Source organism: Rhincodon typus, chromosome 1 (assembly GCF_021869965.1).
Source record: "Rhincodon typus isolate 14 chromosome 1, sRhiTyp1.1, whole genome shotgun sequence".
Taxonomy (NCBI): Eukaryota; Metazoa; Chordata; class Chondrichthyes; order Orectolobiformes; family Rhincodontidae; genus Rhincodon; species Rhincodon typus.
The window spans coordinates 106848623-106868038 of record NC_063332.1 but is presented as its reverse complement, the minus strand read 5'-3'; the positions used below and the strand labels follow the sequence as shown (position 1 = coordinate 106868038).

The 19416-nt window shown below is 40.8% G+C and overlaps 1 protein-coding gene across 1 annotated transcript in view; it reads right to left on the bottom strand.

Moving 5' to 3' along the window:
* Nucleotides 1-4947, bottom strand: part of mapk10 (mitogen-activated protein kinase 10) — a 214336-nt gene extending 209389 nt beyond the window's left edge. The window contains exon 1 of the mRNA XM_020527900.2: nucleotides 4895-4947. Within this exon, the coding sequence (XP_020383489.2) occupies nucleotides 4895-4897 (3 nt within the window). The 5' untranslated portion in view covers nucleotides 4898-4947. The remainder of the gene's footprint in view (nucleotides 1-4894) is intronic.
* Between the last annotated feature and the right edge of the window lie 14469 nt (nucleotides 4948-19416).

Below are 19416 nucleotides of genomic sequence, written 5' to 3'. Positions count from 1 at the left end.
CCCTGAACACTACGGGCAATTTAGCATGGCCAATCCACCTAACCTGCACATCTTTGGACTGTGGGAGGAAACCAGAGCACCTGGAGGAAACCCACGCAGACACAGGGAGAATGTGCAAACTCCACACAGATAATCGAACCCAGGTTCCTGGTGCTGTGAGGCAGCAGTGCTAACCACTGTGCCACCATGCCGCCCTATCCCGAGCATGTTTCCATCGAGTGCTGAGCTCCTTATTTAATGTCTAAGCCAGGCAAGCATCAGACCAGAAAAATTGCCTTATTAACTATTATAATTCATTTATTTGTTTATGAGTTTTACATTTTTACTAGAATTTCATTCTCTGCTGTTTGCTATTTATTTTTCTGTAATTTAAATCATACCTAATAGGAGTCCTTCATTGTATTGGTTTGAAATTACACTATGCTATATTAGTAATATATCAATATTTAAAATAAATGATTTAACATCTTCAGTAAAAGAGTGGTTAAAGGAACATAATTAAAAAACATAATAGATATCCTATTGTGCAGTTCTGACCTACCTAATAAGATCAAATAGAACATAAATCTGTACCAACAAGGAAAAGACATTGAAAATGATAGGAATTAGTGAAATTGTTGTGAGTTATTGCACATCCTACTCAGGAGTGCCCATCTTTGTCAATGCAGTGAGGAACAAGGTGTGATATCAGTACCAGAATTGACAGATTCAATGGGCTCTTGATATTGGGCCTCAGATCACATTAACATCATGCCAGTGTGGCAGGTTGATCCCTCTGGACAAAACTTAGAAGGCAGAACCATAGCAGCCCTCAGTTAAGGTTGAAGGGAAGGACCATAGATGTAGTTTAGGCCTTCAATATCGAACATATAAAGTCTTCAACCATCGAGATTGTTCTGAAGTCTCCAGAAAATTAAGAATCAGTCGCCAGGACACTGCTGCTAGTGATTTACGATAAAAATCATGGGGATCTTTTGTTTTAGAAACATGTGTTTATTCCACAAATTTTAAAATTGCTATTTACTAGTTACCAAATATTGGAGATGGGGGAAGTAAGTCTGGCTGTCAAGAATCATTCATTACTATTTTAAAAATTCATTCATGAGTTGTGGGTGTCGCTGGCTTGGCCGGCACTTCTAACTAGTTGCCTAGTTGCCCTTGAGGAGGTGGTGGTGAGCTGCTTTCTTGAACTGCTGCAGTCCATTTGCTGTAAGTAGACCCAGAATGCTGTATGGAAGGGAGTTCCAGGATTTTGACCCAACAACACTGAAGCAATGGTGATATATTTCCAAGTCAGGATGGTGAGTGGCTTGTAGGGCAATTTGCAGATAGTGGTCTTCCCATTTATTTGCTGCCTTTCTTCTTCTCAATGGCAGTGGTTGTGGGTTTGGAAGGTGATCTCTAAGGAGTGTGGTAAATTTCTGCTGTGCTTATTGTAGATGGTACACAGTGCAGCTACTGAGGTTTAGTGGTGGAGAGAGTTGATATTTGTGGATCTGGTGCAAATCAAGCAAGCTACTTTGTCCTGCATGGTGTCAAGCTTCACATGTATTGTTGGAGCTGCATCCATCCAGGCAAGTACTCAATACTGAGTATTCCAACACACTCCTGACTTGTGTCTTGTAGATGGTAGACAGGCTTTGGGTAGTCAGGAGGAGAGTTACTCACTGCAGAATTCTCAGTTTCTGATGGGGTCTTGGAGCAACAGTATTTAAATGACAAGTCCAGTTCAGTTTCTGGTCAATGGTAACTCCCAGGATTTGATAGTGGGGGAATTCAGTGATGGTAATGATGAGTGATGATGGTTAGATTCTCCCTTGTTGGAGATGGCCATTGCCTGGCACTTGTCATTCCAAATCTAGATATTGTCTAGGTCTTGCTGCATTTGCAAATGAACTGTTTCAGTATTGGAGGAGTTGTAAATGGTGCTGAATATTGTGCAGTTATCAGCAAACATCCCCACCAATGATCTGGAGGGGAGATCATTGATGAAGATGGTTGGGCCTCAGACACTCTCCTGAGGAACTCCCACAGAGATATCCTGGAGCTTTAATGGCTAACCTCCAACAACCACCAACCATTTTCCTTTGTGCCAGGTATGACTTCAGCCTATGGAGAGTTTCCCCCGATTGCATTCACTCGAGTATTGCTAAGGCTCCTTGATGGCACACTCAATCAAATGCAATCTTGATGTCAAGCAGATTTCCTGCGTGATGGATACGGCAGATGATCAATGGTGAGGAAGTGGGAACAAGGCTGATTGAGAAATTAACCCAAACAGGATTGGTCACCCATTTCCACATTCAGTAAATATAGGGGTTAAAGTAGCACCACATAATGTTGCACTAGTTCAGCAAATTGCAAGCTGTGTGCAGGGGACATTATGAATCAGAATTTGATCCAACAAGCAGTGCAAGGCCCAAGTTTACATAAATTATTCTGTAGTTAAAGCATTGTCAACTACTATCAGTACCTCTACTGTTTCCAGGTTGTTGAATGTTATCCTTCCAACCAGTTATCTGAGTAGACATCCTACCCTCTACCCATATTTGGAAATGTGTGTAGCAAGGAGGAGCATTTAATACCAAAAATGGTGCTACATGACTTGATTTCTGATTAATTGATGGAACTTGTCAATGGCATCTTGAGCTATTGGCAAAAATGTGCCTCCTGCAGAAAACTAAACTGTGGTCTTTATAATTAACATTTCCGATTCCTAACTTCATATTTTTTAACATCTGTCTATTCAAACATGTGAAGATGTTCAAAAAGGCAACGCGCCTAAATTTCTTGAAAGCTGTTTTTCTGCCAGAACAGATTGTTAAAAAAAATTAATGTCACCTTTTATTAATATACAGTAATGACAATGAAGAGTATGCGACATCTGTTCCAGCACAACTGAAACAGGCAAAATCACAATCATTACAGTCTCGGTTCTCTTTAAGAATGATATCATACTGTGACAATGTGATTGTAGAAATTGATCATGTGAAACTGATTTTTCTTCGGCAATCTTTAATTTTTATATTATTTATCAATCTTGTCCAAATATAGCTTTGTCTAAATGGTGGTATTCCATCCTCAGTATGAAAAGCCCACTCCAGACCATTCAAAACAGCTGAAACCAAAGTTCCAAGTCCAATAGTATTCAAGGGGACAATTTTAAATAATGAAGTCAGATGGTCACCCAACCCCTTTCCTATCTTTAAATCATCATATCAGTTGGGAGCCTAGAAAACCATTCAGTCAGCTAGTATGAAGAAAGTATTGGCATAAAAAGTCAATAAAATGCCATAAGCTATGGTCTATTAATCAGTGACTGAATTGTTTCCCTAAATTCACACTATTCTCCATAGGATGAATATGAGAATAAGTTTAAGGAACTGTTTAATATTGCTGTAATACAAGGATTCTGAATTTGACTGCAGTATTTAAAGTAAAATACACTGCAGTATTGTGTTTATATCAAATTACACCATTAACTCTACAGCGTCTTAATTATTTGTTACATAAAATAGGGCAGAAAAATATATTCAAGATCCACTTAAAATAAACAAATGTTTCCGATTTACATTTTTAAAGTTTTTGTTTTCTGATTCTCATGCACTGTTTTTTCTGAAGAGCAATAGTGCTCTCCTGCAATTAACTATGAAAATCTATGGCTTTCCATGTATGTGCAGAAATTAAATCATATCAAAGCAGTCTAAAATGGCTAAGTGTTCTTAACTTTAGGTTACAGCAGAGGCATTCAATGTAAATTCTACGTCATTTGTATATACCAGGACATGACCACTCCCCCAATTAACCACAATTATTTCATTTAAAGAAAAGAGGAGAAATAGATTTCCAAGTGCCTATCCTCCAGCTCTGAACATCAAATGTGCAAGAACTGAATAGCTTACATTTTAAAACTGAGCACAAAAGACTTCTGTTGTATCTGTGCAAAAAGACGCCATCACATTTGCTAAACGAGCTAGGTGTATATCCATATTTGGTCATAATCATTTTCAGTATTTGCATATACCTTTCTCTCTAGAGATTCTCACACAGAGAAATCACCAACACCCTCACTGTATAAAACGCCTTCCTCTGCAATAATCAAGAATGCACCCCAGGTAGTTTGTGCCTCTCTATCGTTCTATCCTTGCAGACAATCTCAAAGCGAAATTGGCAAGTATTGTGAAATAATGTGATAAAGAAAATGATCAGGATACTCATTTTGTCAAACGGATTCAGCAAAAAAAAATGTTCAGTGACCCTTTGCAGATCCTTGTAATGTTATCAAGCAGACAATACTGATGTATGGCCAGAACAAAACACTTCCAATCCTCCTTTCAGCCGATGCTGAATCTCTTCACAAGATTAATTAGAAGCGTGAATCAAAGCAGAAATCATGACCCCAGATTTCTATCACTTCGAACAGGCTGAAAGACAATCAATTAACCCCAATGATCCGAATCCGATTCACTTGATATCAAAACTTGCTAATTCATCACTAAATTTATTTTAAAACAATTCGTTGTTTATATGTACGAGTCAAGCTATAAGGCTAGAAAGGTGTAAAATGTTTCTTTCCGACTATTTGCAAAATATTAATTTCACTTTTATCAAATTCCTCAAGTTTTCTCTTTCAAACATTAACTAAACAGTAATTTGCATGCACTATATCAAGTCTTTAGCATTATTTTACTCACATATTTTACATTCTCTAATGACAGTAAGTTACCAGATGGATGCATATCAATAAGAGGAAAAAGGCTACATCCAGCTGCCACTTGCTGGGATGCTTTCCTCATGCAATTCTAGCGGTCTACTTCATTAACCTTTGCTGAAATCAATATTCATCACCCCACCCTTAACAGGTTAGCACACTGCATCAGTATCAACCACCTACCATGCCGTGCCAACTGAAGAGAATCCTGGTATGGTAACAGTCCCTCCACTGCAATCCGGATTCAAACCATTTTGCTTTTCGCAAAGGAAAAATGAAACACAAAAGATGCACAATGGATCGGAGAGGATGCCCAGAAAGGAGGAGGAGGAGGAGAGAGAGAAGAGAGCTGCTGGAGAGGAGGGAGAGATTGCTGAATCACCGCCATCACCCGTGTTAAACCATTGTGCAGTCAATGCTGCCTGTACCAGTGTGGAACCTACCAGATGAGACAGACAGAGAGCCTGGGGAATAAGTTTCTATGGCAACTGAAAGGAGCACACATGACGTCAAAGCTCGCAGAAGGCTTGGGGTAGGGGGAGAGACTTTTAAATCTGACAGTATCTCTATATGCTTCCGTAATGACTTATTTAGAAGCCAATACAAAACAGTTTATCCCGTAGACCTTCACTTAACACACGAATTACATAGTCGTAGCAAGCAATTAATACAGAGAGTGCACTGAGGCATCTCAAGCCAAATGTTGCTTACTGTACTAGTTTTGAAAATGCGCAGAATAATAATTTTGTTACCAAAGTACAGTTGGAGAATACTTTCGTTCACAATAAATATTCATACAGTGCACAAAGGTACAACAGTTACCAGTACAAAATATTTTAATATATTAAAATAAAATGTTATTATTTTATGTAATTCAATATAATCGTTATGTAATATTCTTGTACAACAAGGAGGAAGAGGCTTCTCCCTACCTGTACATGCACACACGTATTCACAAACATTTTTCTCATTCTCACACAACCAACTTTAACTATTTGAGGATTCTGCTGTCTTATAACTGCATTAGTATCGTATTTACCTTGAGAACATCAGCCGATTTAATTATTGTCGCTATTAGTTTTTACCAAATTAAAATTCAGCATTTTACGGATCGCTAGAATATTCATTACCCAATCAGATTAGTATATAGTTACCAGTCTGAAGTTTATAAGATTATTATTTCGTGAGACAGTGTCTTTAAGACAAAATGAATGGGATCATGTGACCTGTTCCAAAATGTGCCTGACAGCAAGCCTGGCACGCGGTTGGACTGTTAAGAAGTAAAAGAAACAGATTATTTTACTGGGAACAAGGTGCTGTGTGCGTTAGTTTGAAGCAATGGCAGCAAGCTGTGTGCTAAAAGGAGAAAGACTGTGAGTCTCCAAAGTTCCAGAAAGATGTTGAGAATGTTGCTTGTAAATTGGATGAGTATCAGTCACTACCGGACAGGCAAAATCACATTTATTTATATGAGTGAGGCTGAGACATCCAATTGAGATCTAGTCCATTATAGCTTGAAAGCTGGAATGGAAGGGAAGGGTGGAAAAGTGGGCTTCAAAGTGGAGGCACTGTCTTTGATATGGAGTTGTCCTGGGTGCCATCAACATTGATTTCAGATCCCTGGAAATCTCATGGCATCGGATTCTTTGGGTATATTTCAGGCTGAGATAGATTTTTGATCAGTAGGGGAATCAAGACGTATGGGAAAAAGGCAGGAAAATGGACGCAAGGAGCGTCACATCAGCCATGATGCTATTGAATAGTGGTGCAGGCTCGAACCCCTGAACAGCCTACTCCGTTCCTATTTGTTATGGTGTTATGATCTTAGATCAAACATGGGGAAGGAAATCTCCTACTGATTATCACATACTGTTCTACTTCAGCTGATAAATCAGTACTCCTCCTTGTTGAGAATCAATTTGAAGATGCGCTGAGGGTGGTAAAGCCACAAAATGGTCCATCATTGTCCATCACCAAGAATGACTCAGTGACATCACCACTGACAGCTTTTTTTATGTTCACTTGTGGGACATAGGTGTCACTAGCTGGGCCAGCATTTACTGCCTGTCTCTAGTTGCCCTTGAGAAGGTGGCATTGAGTTGCCTTCTTGAACCACTGCATTCCATGTGATGTAGGTACAACCACAATGCCATTAAGGAGGAAATTCCAGGATTTTGACCCAGCCGCTCTGAAGGAATGGAAATATATGTCCACCTCAGGATGGTGAGTGCCTGGCAGGAGAACTTTCAAGTGGTGGTGTTCCCATGTATCTGCTGTCCTTGTTCTTCTAGATGGAAATGGTCATGGGTCTGGAAGGTGCTGTGTAAGGATCTTTGGTAAATTTCTACAGTGCATCTTGTAGATAGTATACATACCTGGTCCTGAGTGGATGTTAGTGGTTGTTGTGCCATAGCCAGTTGAACCGTAAAGGACATAATTGCTAAACTGGTTCTGATGCAGGTGATTGAAGAACCAACAAGAGAGAAAAATTTACTTGACATCATCTTCATCAAATTATCTGTTATAGATGCATCCAATTGTGATAGAGTTTGTATTTGAGTCACCATCATACAGTCCTTGTAGAGATCTTCATATTGAGGCTATTCACCATTGTATTGTGAGGCACTACCACTGTGCTAAAGTGGATAATAGATTTCAAATAGATCTAGCAACACAAAACTTGGTATCGAGAGGTGCTTTGGCTAGCAGTAACAAAATTTTATTCAATCACAATCTATAACCTCATGGCCCAGCATATATTCCACTCTACCATTACCATTAAGCAGGGAGATCAACCTTAGGTCATTGAAGAGTGCAGCAGGACATGCCAGGAGCAGCATCAGGCACCAATATGGTCAAGCTACAACTTCAGACAATTTGCATGCCACCAAAGAAGCAACATGTAATAGAAAGAGGTAAAAAAAATCCCACAACCAATGCGTCAGATCTAAGCTCTGCACTCGCAATACATCCAGTCATGAGTAGGGATAGAAAATTAAACAATAAACATGAGGAGGAGTAGGCTCTATAAATATCCCAATCCTCAATGATGGAGGAGCCCAGCATATCTGTGCAAACAACAAGCCTGAAGTATCTTCAGTGATAAGTGCTGAGTGTTGCATTCATCTCAGCATCTTCCCAAGATCCCCAGCATCACAGTTTCCAGCATTCAGCCCAATTGATTTATTCCACATGATATCAAGTAATGGCTGAGTAGCTCTTAGCACCCCAGGTATGTTCTGTCATTCAGTATGATCATGACTGATCAAATTATAACTTCAACACAACATTCTTGCCTACCTTCAATAACCTTCCACTACCTTGCTTACCACAAATCTGTCTACCTCTGACTTAAAAATATTCACAGACTGTGCTTCTACCACCTTTTTGAGGAAGAGAATTCCAAAGACATTTAATCATTTGAGGGGAAAAAGTTCCACTTTATCTCTATCTTAAATGGGCAACCCTTTCTTTTTAAGCTATGACCCCTAGCTCTAGATTCTCCCACAGGAGGAAACATCCTTTCCACATCAAGCCTGTCACGAACCTCCCAGGATCTCGTGTGTTTCAATCAAGTGGCCTTTTACCCTTCTAGGCTGTAGTAAATACAAGCCTAGCCTGTCCACCCTTTCCTTATAAGACAACCCACCCATTCCATGTACTCCACTCAGTCTCATAGGTCGATGGCCTGTTGAAACGAGCTGTACAAAGCATTGTTTCTCTCAAATTAAACACTGTCCTAAAGGCTGCTGAAGCATTGTACTACAACTTATCAAACTTTGAACCATTGAAGGCTAACCAAGGATAAAATAGTGCAAGGGAGGTGCCTTATGATTGTCCCCAACCTGGTGCTTATCAAGAGTGCCCAGAATGCACAACATTCAAAGTCCACATTATGGTTAAAGCCTTCAAGGCCCCCTAACCTCAGCAACAGTACTGCCCTGTCTCACTGACTGCTGCTGTCTCCCAAACAGCAGGGAGAACTCTTTAAAATGGGAACAGCTGAAGATACCATGCATACAGTCATATGGATAACAAAACATGTATGCATCAAATGAAAAGCTCCAGGAATGCAGAAATATTCAGCTCCACATGGAATTTCCATTGAACCAACAGAAAGTAACACAAGGAAAGGAATGGGAGGAAGTGAAAACGTAGCACATCCCACCTGAAAGTATGTTTGAAAGGGATTCTGTCAGGCCTTTAACACACTATGGTGCATAGCTCTATCTTGGTCTTTTAGATGACCCTCCAGGCCAATGTCTTCATTCTCAACATCAGACGATTGCTCTCAATCCTCCATTTTGTCTACCTCGAGTCATAGAGTCATACAGCACAGAAAAAGACCCTTTAGTCCAACTTGTCCATGCCTATCAAGTTTCCCAAACTAGTCTCAAGCCTGCCTTTGGCCCTTATCCCTCTAAACTTTTCCTATTTATGTACCTGTCCAAATGTCTTTTAAATGTTGTAACTGTACCTGCATCTATCACTTCCTCTGGCAGCTCATTTCATACATGCACCCGCTCCGTGTGAAAAAGTTGCCCCTCAGGTCCCTTTTAATTTTTCTCTTCTTACCTTAAAACAATGCCCTCTGGTTTTGAACTCCCCTACCCTAGGGAAAAGACTTTTGCTATTCCCCTTCTCTATGCCACGGTGATTTTATAAACCTCTAAAAGGTCATCCCTCAACCTCCTACACTCTCAGGAAAAATGTCCCAGTCTACCCAGCTTCTTCCTTTAACTGAAATCCTTCAGTCCTGGTAAGATCCTTGTAAATCTTTTCGGAATCCTCTCCAATTTAATAACATCCTTCCTATAGCAGGATGACCAGAACTGTACACAATACTCCAAAAGTGGCTGCACTAACATCCTGTACAACCCCAACATGATGTCAAACTCCTGCACTCAAAGGTCTGAGCAATAAGGCAAGCATGTCAAACACCTTCTTAACTCCCCTGTCTACCTCTGACATAATTTTCAAAGAACTATGTATCTGAACTGTTAGGTCTCTCTGTTCAACAACACTACTCAGGGTCCTACCATTATGTGTATAAGTCCTGCCCGTGTTTGTTTTACCAAAATGCAATACCTTGCATTTATCTAAATTAAATACCATCTGCCACTCCTCAGCCCTTGGCCTAATTGATCAAGATCCCTTTATAATCTTAAATAACCATCTTCACTGTCGACTATACCACCAATTTTAGTGTCACCTGCAAACCTACTAACAATGCCTCCTACATTCTCATCCAAATTGTTTATATAAACAGCAAACAACAGTCGACCCAGCACCAATCCCTGTGGAACGCCGCTGGTCACAGGCCTCCAGTCCGAAAAACAACCTTCCATCACCACCCTCTGTCTCCTACTGTCAAGCCAATCTGTATCCAATTGGCAGGCTGTCTCTGAATCCCACATGATCTGACTTTACTAATAGTCTACCATGCAGAACCTTGTCAAAGGTTTTACTTAAGTCCATATAAACAACGTCTACTGCCCTGCCCTCATTGCAATTGGCAACAGATTCATGGACTCCTTTATTAGACTCCTAATTTCAGATTTTTATTGAATTCAATTGCTACCATTTGTCATAGTGGAATTTGAACCTCGGTCCCCAGAACATTACCTTAACAGCTCAGTGACAATACCACTAGACCCACTTTTTGTTGTTGCTGGGCTTGGTGACAAAGTTGTAATTGGTGTTTTCTTCAAAGCTGTTATCTCATGGTCATCAATGCCACTTGGTGTCCTCCAAGCTCTGGTTCCACTTCAAATGAGTGATCGGATAATCTGTGGGAAGGTCAGAAACACAACAGCAAATCACTAATAGTAATCCTTTGCATCAACCACAACATGCTATGACCCCACACGTTGTTGTATGGGAACTTTGTCTTCAAACGGAGGCCGATAAGGAACTCTGAGCCCTGAAACTGGAACTTTATGAAGTTAATGCTGCAAAGTCAAAGTCCAAATGTTACATTGAGTGAGTTAGATGTAGGCACTTCTCCACTATGTTGGCACCCCCTTCCAAAAATTCCAACCTTGAATATGACAGAACATGTCATCATATTCTTACAGTTAGATGTGTCAGTTAGAATATGTCAGCACCAAAGTGCTGTCTTGCAGTATTAGTTATGAAAAGTGATGCAGAAATGGCGAAGCCAGGTGAGACTTCTAAGCATATATCTGCATAGTTTTGCATGTCTGAGATGACTCTGAGCTAATTAATGCAAAGTATGTAGCATTCAAAAGTGTTTGAGACTACAAATTATAATAAGACCATAAGAAGTAGGATCAGGAGTAGGCCATTCAGCCCCTTGAACCTGCTCCACCATTCATGGCTGATCTGACATTATTCACATCCATTTTCCTGTCCTATCACCTTTGATTACCCCACTGATCAAGAAAGTCTATCTCAGCCTTTCATATCATAGAATCATAGAATCCCTACAGTGCAGAAACAGGACCTTTGGCCCAACAAGTCCACACTGGACCTCAGAGCACCCACCCCTCCTATAACCCACCTAAGCTACACATCCCTGAACACTATGGGCAATTTAGCATGGCCAATCCAACTAGCCTGCACACCTTCAGACTGTGGGAGGAAACCGGAGCACCCGGAGGAAACCCATGCAGACACAGGGAGAATGTGCAAACTCCACACAGTCACCTGAGGGTGGAATTGAACCCGGGTCCCGGGTGCTGTGAGGCAGCAGGGCTAACCACTGAGCCACCGTGTCGCCCCACATACAAAAGGACTGTTGCCACCACGGCTCTGTGTGGCAGGGAGTTTGAAAGACTCACAACTCTCTGAGAGAAGAAATTTCTCCTCCTTTAAGTCTTAAATCGGTGCCCTTTATTCTGAAAATACACCCTCTGGCCCTAGACTCTCCAATTTATTCAATGAGATCACCTCTCATTTTTGTAAACTCCAGTGGGCAGTCCCAACCTGTTTAATCTTTGCTCACAAAAATATCCCTCTATACCAAGGTTCATCCTAATGAACCTTCACTGAACTGCCTTCAATAAAATGATACATTCACTTAAATAAAGGAACCAAAACTGCTCACAGTTCTCCAGATGTCTTCTCAACAGCACCTTGTACAGTTGCAGTAAGACTTCCCTACTCTTATACTCCAACTCCCTTGAAATAAAGACCAACATTCTATTAACCTTCCTGCTAACCTGCTGCACCTGTGTGCTAGCTTTCTGTGTTTCATGCGCAAGTCCCTTTGTGTTGCAGTTTTCTGCAGTTTCTCTCAATTTAAATAATATTCTGTTCTTTTGTTCTCTCTTCCAAAATAAACAACTTCACACTTTCCCACATTACATTCCATTTATCAACTCCTTGCCCACTCACTTAATCTTAATACCTCTCGGTAAACAGTTTGTATCCATCTCGTAACCTAGCTTTCCACTTATTCTTATTTCCTTTGCAAATTTGGCTACAGTACATTCACTTCCTTCCTCCAAGTCATGAATATACAGTGAAAACAGTTGCAGACCCAGCAATGATCCCTGTGGAATCCCACTGGTAACAAGTTGCTAGTGAAAAAGAACCCCTTATCCCTACTTGTTGTTTCCTGCCCATTAGCCAATTCTCTATCCATATGAATATACTACCACCAATACTTTGGGCTCTTACCTTATGATTTTTGTGAGGTACCTTGCTGAACTGCCTTCTGGAAGTTCAAATACAACACATCTACTAGTTCTTCTCTATCCATTCCAGTTGAAGCTTCCTCAAAAATTCTAATAAATTCATCAGATACGATTTCCCTTTCATGAAACCATGGTGACTCTGCTTGATTAGATTCTGATTTTCCAAATGTTCTGCCATTCCTTCCTTACTAATTGATTCCGATACTTCTCCAACAATTAATTCGGCTAATTGACTATGGTTACTAATTTTTTGCCTCCCTTCCTTTTGAAGGGGTATCACATTTGTTACTTCTCCAAATCCAAAGATTTTTGGAAAATTACAACCAATGCAGCAACTATCTTTGTAGCTACCTCTTTTAGAATCCTAGGATGCAAGCCATTAGGGCCAGGGGACTTATTTGCCTTTAGTCCCATTAATTTCTCTAATACTACGTCTTTACTGATAGCGATGATATTTAATTCCTCCCCCTATATTCTTTAGTATTAATGGGATGTCTGTAGTATCTTCCACCCTAAAGACTGATGCAAAATATCTGTTTCGATCATCTGCCATTTCCTCGTTCCCCAAAACTGTCTCCCTAGATTCATTTTCTAAGGGGCCTTTCTTTTCCTATTTTTGTATATTTATATAGCCACTCAACTCCTGACCTCCTGACCAAACATGAACAAAAGAGCTGAATTCCAGAAGTGACGCGGGAGTGACAACCCTTGACATCAAAGCTGCCTTTGATCAAGTGTGGCAGCAAGGAGCCCTAGATAAACTGGAATCAATGGTAATCAGGGGCAAACTGGTTGGAGTCACAGGCACATAGGAAGATTGTTGTGGTTGTTGAAGGTCAATCATCTCAGCTTCAGGATATCCTGCAGAAGTTCCTTAGGGTAGTGCCTTAGGCCCAACCACCTTCAGATGCTTCATCAATGACCTTCCTCCAACATAAGGTCAGAAGTGGGAATGTTCACTGATGATTGCACAATGTTCAGCACTATTTGTGACTCCTCAGATACTGAAGAAGTCCATGTTCAAATGCAACAAGATCTGGATAATAATCAGATTTGGGATGACAAGTGGCAAGTAACATTTGCGCCACACCAATGCCAGGCAATAGCCATCTCCAATAAGAGACAATCTAACCACCAGTCCCTTGACATTCAATGGTGTTACCATCATTCAATTTCCCGCTATCAATAAACTTGAGGTTACCATTCACCAGAAACTCAAATGGACTTGCCACATAAATATAATGGCGACAAAAATGAATCAGAGGCTAGGAATACTGAGGCGAATAACTCACCTCCTCACTCCCCAAAGTCTATCCATTATCTACAAGGCACAAATCAGGATTCTCACTTGCCTGGATAGGTGCAGCTCCAACAACGCTCAAAGAAGCTTGGCACCATTCAGGACAAAGCAGCCCACTTGATTGGCACAACATCCACAAGCACCATCCTTTCTACCACCAACGCTCAGTAGCAGCAGTGTGTAATATCCATATGATTCACTGCAGAAATTCACAAAAGCTCCTTAGACAGCACCTTCCAAACACACAACACTTCCATCTAGAAGGACAACGGGAACAAATACATGGGATCGCTGCCACCTTGCAAGTTCTACTCCAAACCACTCACCATCCTGACTTGGAGATAAATCACCATTCCTTCATTGTCATTGGATTAAAATTCCTGGAATTCCCTTCCTAAGGGTATTGTGGGTCAACCTATAGCACTTGGACAGCAGTGGTTCAAGAAGGCAGCTCACTACTACTTTCCAAGGGCAACTACAGACCGGCAATAAACACTAGCCGGTCAGCAACACCCATATCCCATGAATGAATTTAAAAAGGCTGTTTTGTCAGATTTTATGTTCCTCGCTAGTTTGCCCTTGTAGTTTAGTTTCTCAGTCTTTATTATCTTTTTGTCCTCCTTTGCTGGATTTTGAATTTATTCCAGCCTTCTAGGGTAACATGTTGTCAAAGGAATGAGCTTTCAACACAATCTAAGTTGATAGCAGATGGATACATTACAAAGTTGATGGATACATGATTAATACAATTGTTCTAGCAGAGCCTTTATGGAAATAATTGAACTCTGCCGTCAAAGTAACATACACCACCAATTTTGCATGCCGTATCCATATTGCACAGTTTAGTTTGATGTAAAGATGGCAAGGCTTCAACTTTGACGTCATGAATGAGTTGCAAGCTCCATCTAAGGTGAATGAAGATGCCCCCACCCTTCCTGTTTCCTTTTGTGATAATGTCCGTGTGTCCCTAATGACCCGCCCGTCTTAATTCAACCCCTTTATCCTACTGTTAGTGTTCTCCATTTTACCCCTGAGCCATGGCTTTGTGAATTGGCATGCTCATGTTAACCATTCACTTTCCTCATATTGAGTCTAGGATGATTGCAACCTGTAAACTATGCAACCCCTTTCCTGCAGCTCTACATCCAGTCCTCTGCTATATGAAATCCCACCCCTCTTTCAGGAACTGTACCCTTTCACTGTCATCATTCTATCAGGAAGCCAGTCCAACGAATGCCAACCCCAGACTTCAGCATTAACTCTCAGAAGCATTCCATAGATTATGTACTCAAAACCATTAGAGTGGGGTTTCAACCCATAAGCTCCCAACTCTAAGAGAGGCACAATATTATTGAGCCAGGGCAACCACCTTTGATCTTGAATCATTATACCTTGAATTTACAGTGACCTTGCTTTATATTTATTGTTAAAAATGTTATTTATTTCTTTCATTTTAAGAAATGAATTGAAAGTAGTAATAAAACTTAATGCAAAGCATTCATTTTCCATGAAAAACATTGAAAAAACTGAAAGAGTAACTCAGTCCAGCTTTCAGCCCTATACAGAATTACTTTTTGCATTTCCTGTTAGGTTCCATGTGCATAAGTCATGTCAGATGGATTTCTTAAACAAACACTGACTGATGTTTAGTGATTTAATACACTTTAGAAATCTATTGCTCCAACTTCTCATTCTGCCCACCCAGCCCTGCCCCCTGACATTTTGGTTTCACTACATTCTGCATTAATTTCTCTGGAATAGTCCTTTTAAAATCAGAGGCTAAGGCAATCATTATTACCTTGATTAATAAAACAGTTATTTATTTCAGCTAAGCTCTCAATTATCAACATGAAAAATTGCAAGCTGCAACATTTTGATAAGAGACTTAAATGTATAATTTAAAAATAAAGTTGAGACTGAGCCTTGCTTCATGACCTCCTACATTTCAATTCTCCTCACTGTTTTGCTGTAAAGTCACAATCTTTCAATAAAATGGAAATGTTATGTTGCCGCAACATATCAATGGGATTACTATAATTAAGACAAAGCCTCCTTTCCAGAAGAAGATTGTTTGAACAAAGCATCAGTTGGTGCAACACAAACAGGAATTGCTGGAGAAACTCAGCAGATCTGGCAGCATTTGTGGAGAGAAAACAGAAATAACTTTTTGGGTCCAGTGACCATTCTTCAGAACTCAGTTCAAAACTTCAGAGCATCAGTTGGTGCAAGTTTGATTTAGCTGCCATCTAAGACTGGAAAAGTTCAAAGCAATTTGACCCCATCCTGGATCCTTTCACAAACAGAACATCATCACTCATATTTAATAAAGAGCAGGCTAACACTAGGACAGGATTGTATTACAACTCCCTCTGTTTAATGTCCCACAACAATAGTAATCTGATCCAACCAAATGCTTTGTTGAAGTAAAACAGACATTGTTTTACAGATGCAAAATAAGTACAGCAGGGTCACCTGAAAAATATTTAGCTGGACATTGGTCATATGCCTGATTAGACTCGATCAGCTAAGAAAAGATATTAGGGGTATATTAAACGTGCAAATGGTCATTTCAACTGAAAGTGGTCATCCACGTGAAGCAAAAGTAATCACAGGGCTCCTTGAAAATGGTCCCTGTAGTCCAAAATTCACAAAGACAATCCAAGATCTTATTGGCTGCACAAGGGTACAGAGCAGATGTCTTCTCACTTTGAACTGTAATTATTTACTAAAATGCTCTTGAATGCATTGCTGCCTTTCTTGGGGTGATGTTGGGGTGAGAGGACAGAGTCAGTCACCGTACAGCAATTACAAACCCTTTCGTTCTGAGGAAGGGTCACCAGACTCAAAACATTAACTCTGTTTTCTCCTTCACAGATTATGCCAGACCTGCTGGGCTTTTCCAGCAACTTTGTTTTTGTTTCTGATTTACAGCATCCGCAGTTCTTTCGGTTTTTACAAACCCCTACTGTATTGGCATGGCTTGTGCTACATACATTGAAATAAGGTCTCCTGTAACAAAGGTCCATGTCGAGGCATGGCCTTCTTGTCAGAATCCTCCACACCCCACATACTGTACTGTACTGGGAGATACATGCCCCAGATATGGACAGGACTGTGCAAAACCATTATTTGTGACTGACGTGAATGCTGACTGCTCAGATTATTAGGACCTACTCTCTTTCTAATATTCCCCGCATTGACCCATTGAAACATGACCAATATATCCAGCCAGAGTAAGGGTTATTGTGGCTGTTGCTGGGTGCAGAGAAATAGAATAGGAACAGATACACCAGCAACATCCAACAGCTGCTAAATAACCACTACATGAAATGATCACAGCTGAAGGCCCCCACTGGAAATGCAGGAAATGAAGACCCATAGTTTGTTTGCTGCCATTTCCTTCGGATGAGCAGGACACAGTCTAATGATGTCATGGAACACTATCACAGAATAATGCCAACTACTTGAGTGGGACTTATGACCTGAAGGAAAGGGTGACAACCTGTCCCAGTGGCCATCAAGGTGATTGCTGCACTAAACCTTTTTTCAGACTTGCTGCTTCCAAGGATCCTCTGGGGTCCTGCATGGGATTTCTCAACCCTCAACCCACAAATGTTCCAGTAGATGAGAGCTGGTGCAGCGATCACTCATTGACTGTAAATTTGCTGCTCAAAAGGTCTGCAGTTGTATGCTCCCAGTAGAAAATGCAGCTTCTATTTGTTTCTATGCAGGCGAGTCTCAGGCCAGGCCAGTGCAGGGATGGAGTCCCAGAGGTGAGTCCCAGAGTGGAGGCCAGCGCAGGGGTGGACTGGAAGCAAGGCCTCAAGGTTTGAAGCCCAGTGTGGTCTAGAGACTTGGCCCAGGCAGTCTGACGGCTCAGTGCTGGCACGGACTTGATGAAAAATACTAAAAATTTGAATATTTTTTAAAACAAAAACTTCTTTATTCTTTATTCTTATGTTGAACTTTTAGTAATGACTCTTTCAAGTCTCTAACACATACTTAAGTATTCTGTACCTAGGCATCCTATACCCAAGATGGCGCCAAAGAGGAAACATCATGAACTTTTCACTGTACTTATTCGAGTGCATGTGGCAATAAAGGCTAATTCATTTCAGTTTGTTTCTGTTGCTGAATAAGTGAATATTTCAAACTATTTGAAGGTTTTCCCAGCATGTGACAGTCCCACAGTGAAAAGTGAGAAGAGGTTGGGCTACACTGGCACTGGGGAAAGAGTAGCACTCCCTTAAGCAGGGTTCTAAGGAATGAGTTCAGAGGCAGCTAAGTGTGTAGCTTGATGCTGAGATAGCAATCCATTTTACAAATATGTCCTTTTTATGTGTTAGGAGGTGTCAGCCATACCATCTATATGCTTTTTGGTTGCTATCCTACTCTATAGTGAAGGGTAGCTACTGACTAACAGTGTTTGACCAGATCCATGGCTGGGCTCTAGATGATGCCAGCACTGGGATTCCTGGAGGTCCTGGCAATGGCAAGCACTTCTGCCTATGATGAGACAGGATATGAGTGAGGCACCATGGAAGCGTGGTACACAAGTAATGTGGCGAGTTTTGTAAAATAACATGAGAAATCTCATGAGGGTTCAAGGAGAGAAACCCTTCACAAAACTCTACAAATTGACACTTAGCTGATTTCTGGTAAAATTCAGCACCTAATGTGGAGAGGTGAAACAGGAGTCCCCTGAGACATCATATATGAGTCATCTGAAGATTTCATCTGACCCTATCACTTACCTGCTCACTGCTTCCAACTGGTGTCTTAACCACTTGGTGGCTGCAGTAATGGCATAGAAAATAGAAGCTGAAGTAGGCCATTCAGGCCTTCAGGCCTGTCCTACCATTCAATATGATCATGGTGGATCATCGAACTCAGTACAGTGTTCCCACTTTCTTCCCAACCTTTTGATCCCTTTTAGCCCTAAGAACTAAGAATATCTGTTATAATGGTGGGATGGTAAATACCAACAGTCCACTTTAAAACCTTCTCATCTTGTGTTATACCTTCCACCAGGCCACTTGGATTAGAAATTCCCCTCCTATTTCATTACCTATGATAAAAACTCTGTCAATGGATCATTTTGTCTACATATGGGGTGATTAGGAATGTTTAGTATTACTTTGTATTGTTTCCATTATGTATTTAATTGAAAAGGACTCATTGGGCCATCTGATGTGCCAGATTGAAGCTGGGATTTAAACTTAAATTATGGGCTCAAAGTTTCATGGGCTTTGCTCATATTTCTTTGTATAGAATTGTGCAAGGATCTAATTAGTATGCTTGCAGTGTTAAAATAATTGGGTTGGTTACAGCAAAAGTAAAGTCTTCTGGTCAGGGATTCAAGAACAGGGACCAGAATGTTGGGTGCCTTCCAAGAGTAGCTGGTAGGCAGAGAAAGGTTGGCAAAAATGGTAATTATTGGGTGATGTATCTGTGCCTTTCTATCACCAAGCCATTTTGCCAGTGGCAGGGTAGGTGACAAATGACTCTTCCACTTGGGCACAATTGAACCACATATGTGACCAACTGGGGTAAGCTGCCTACCTTCATTGGCTGCTGCTGGAGATCTAAGCAACATTTCTTAGCTTCGAGCACACTGCTGTGTAAGGGAGGATAATGACACCTCTCTCTACATGGTGAGACAGCTTCATCTCTCTCTCCACTTTGGCAGAGACAGGTTGGCAATGTGAGCAGGAAGAGATTCCACTTCATCTGGTGCGTGACAA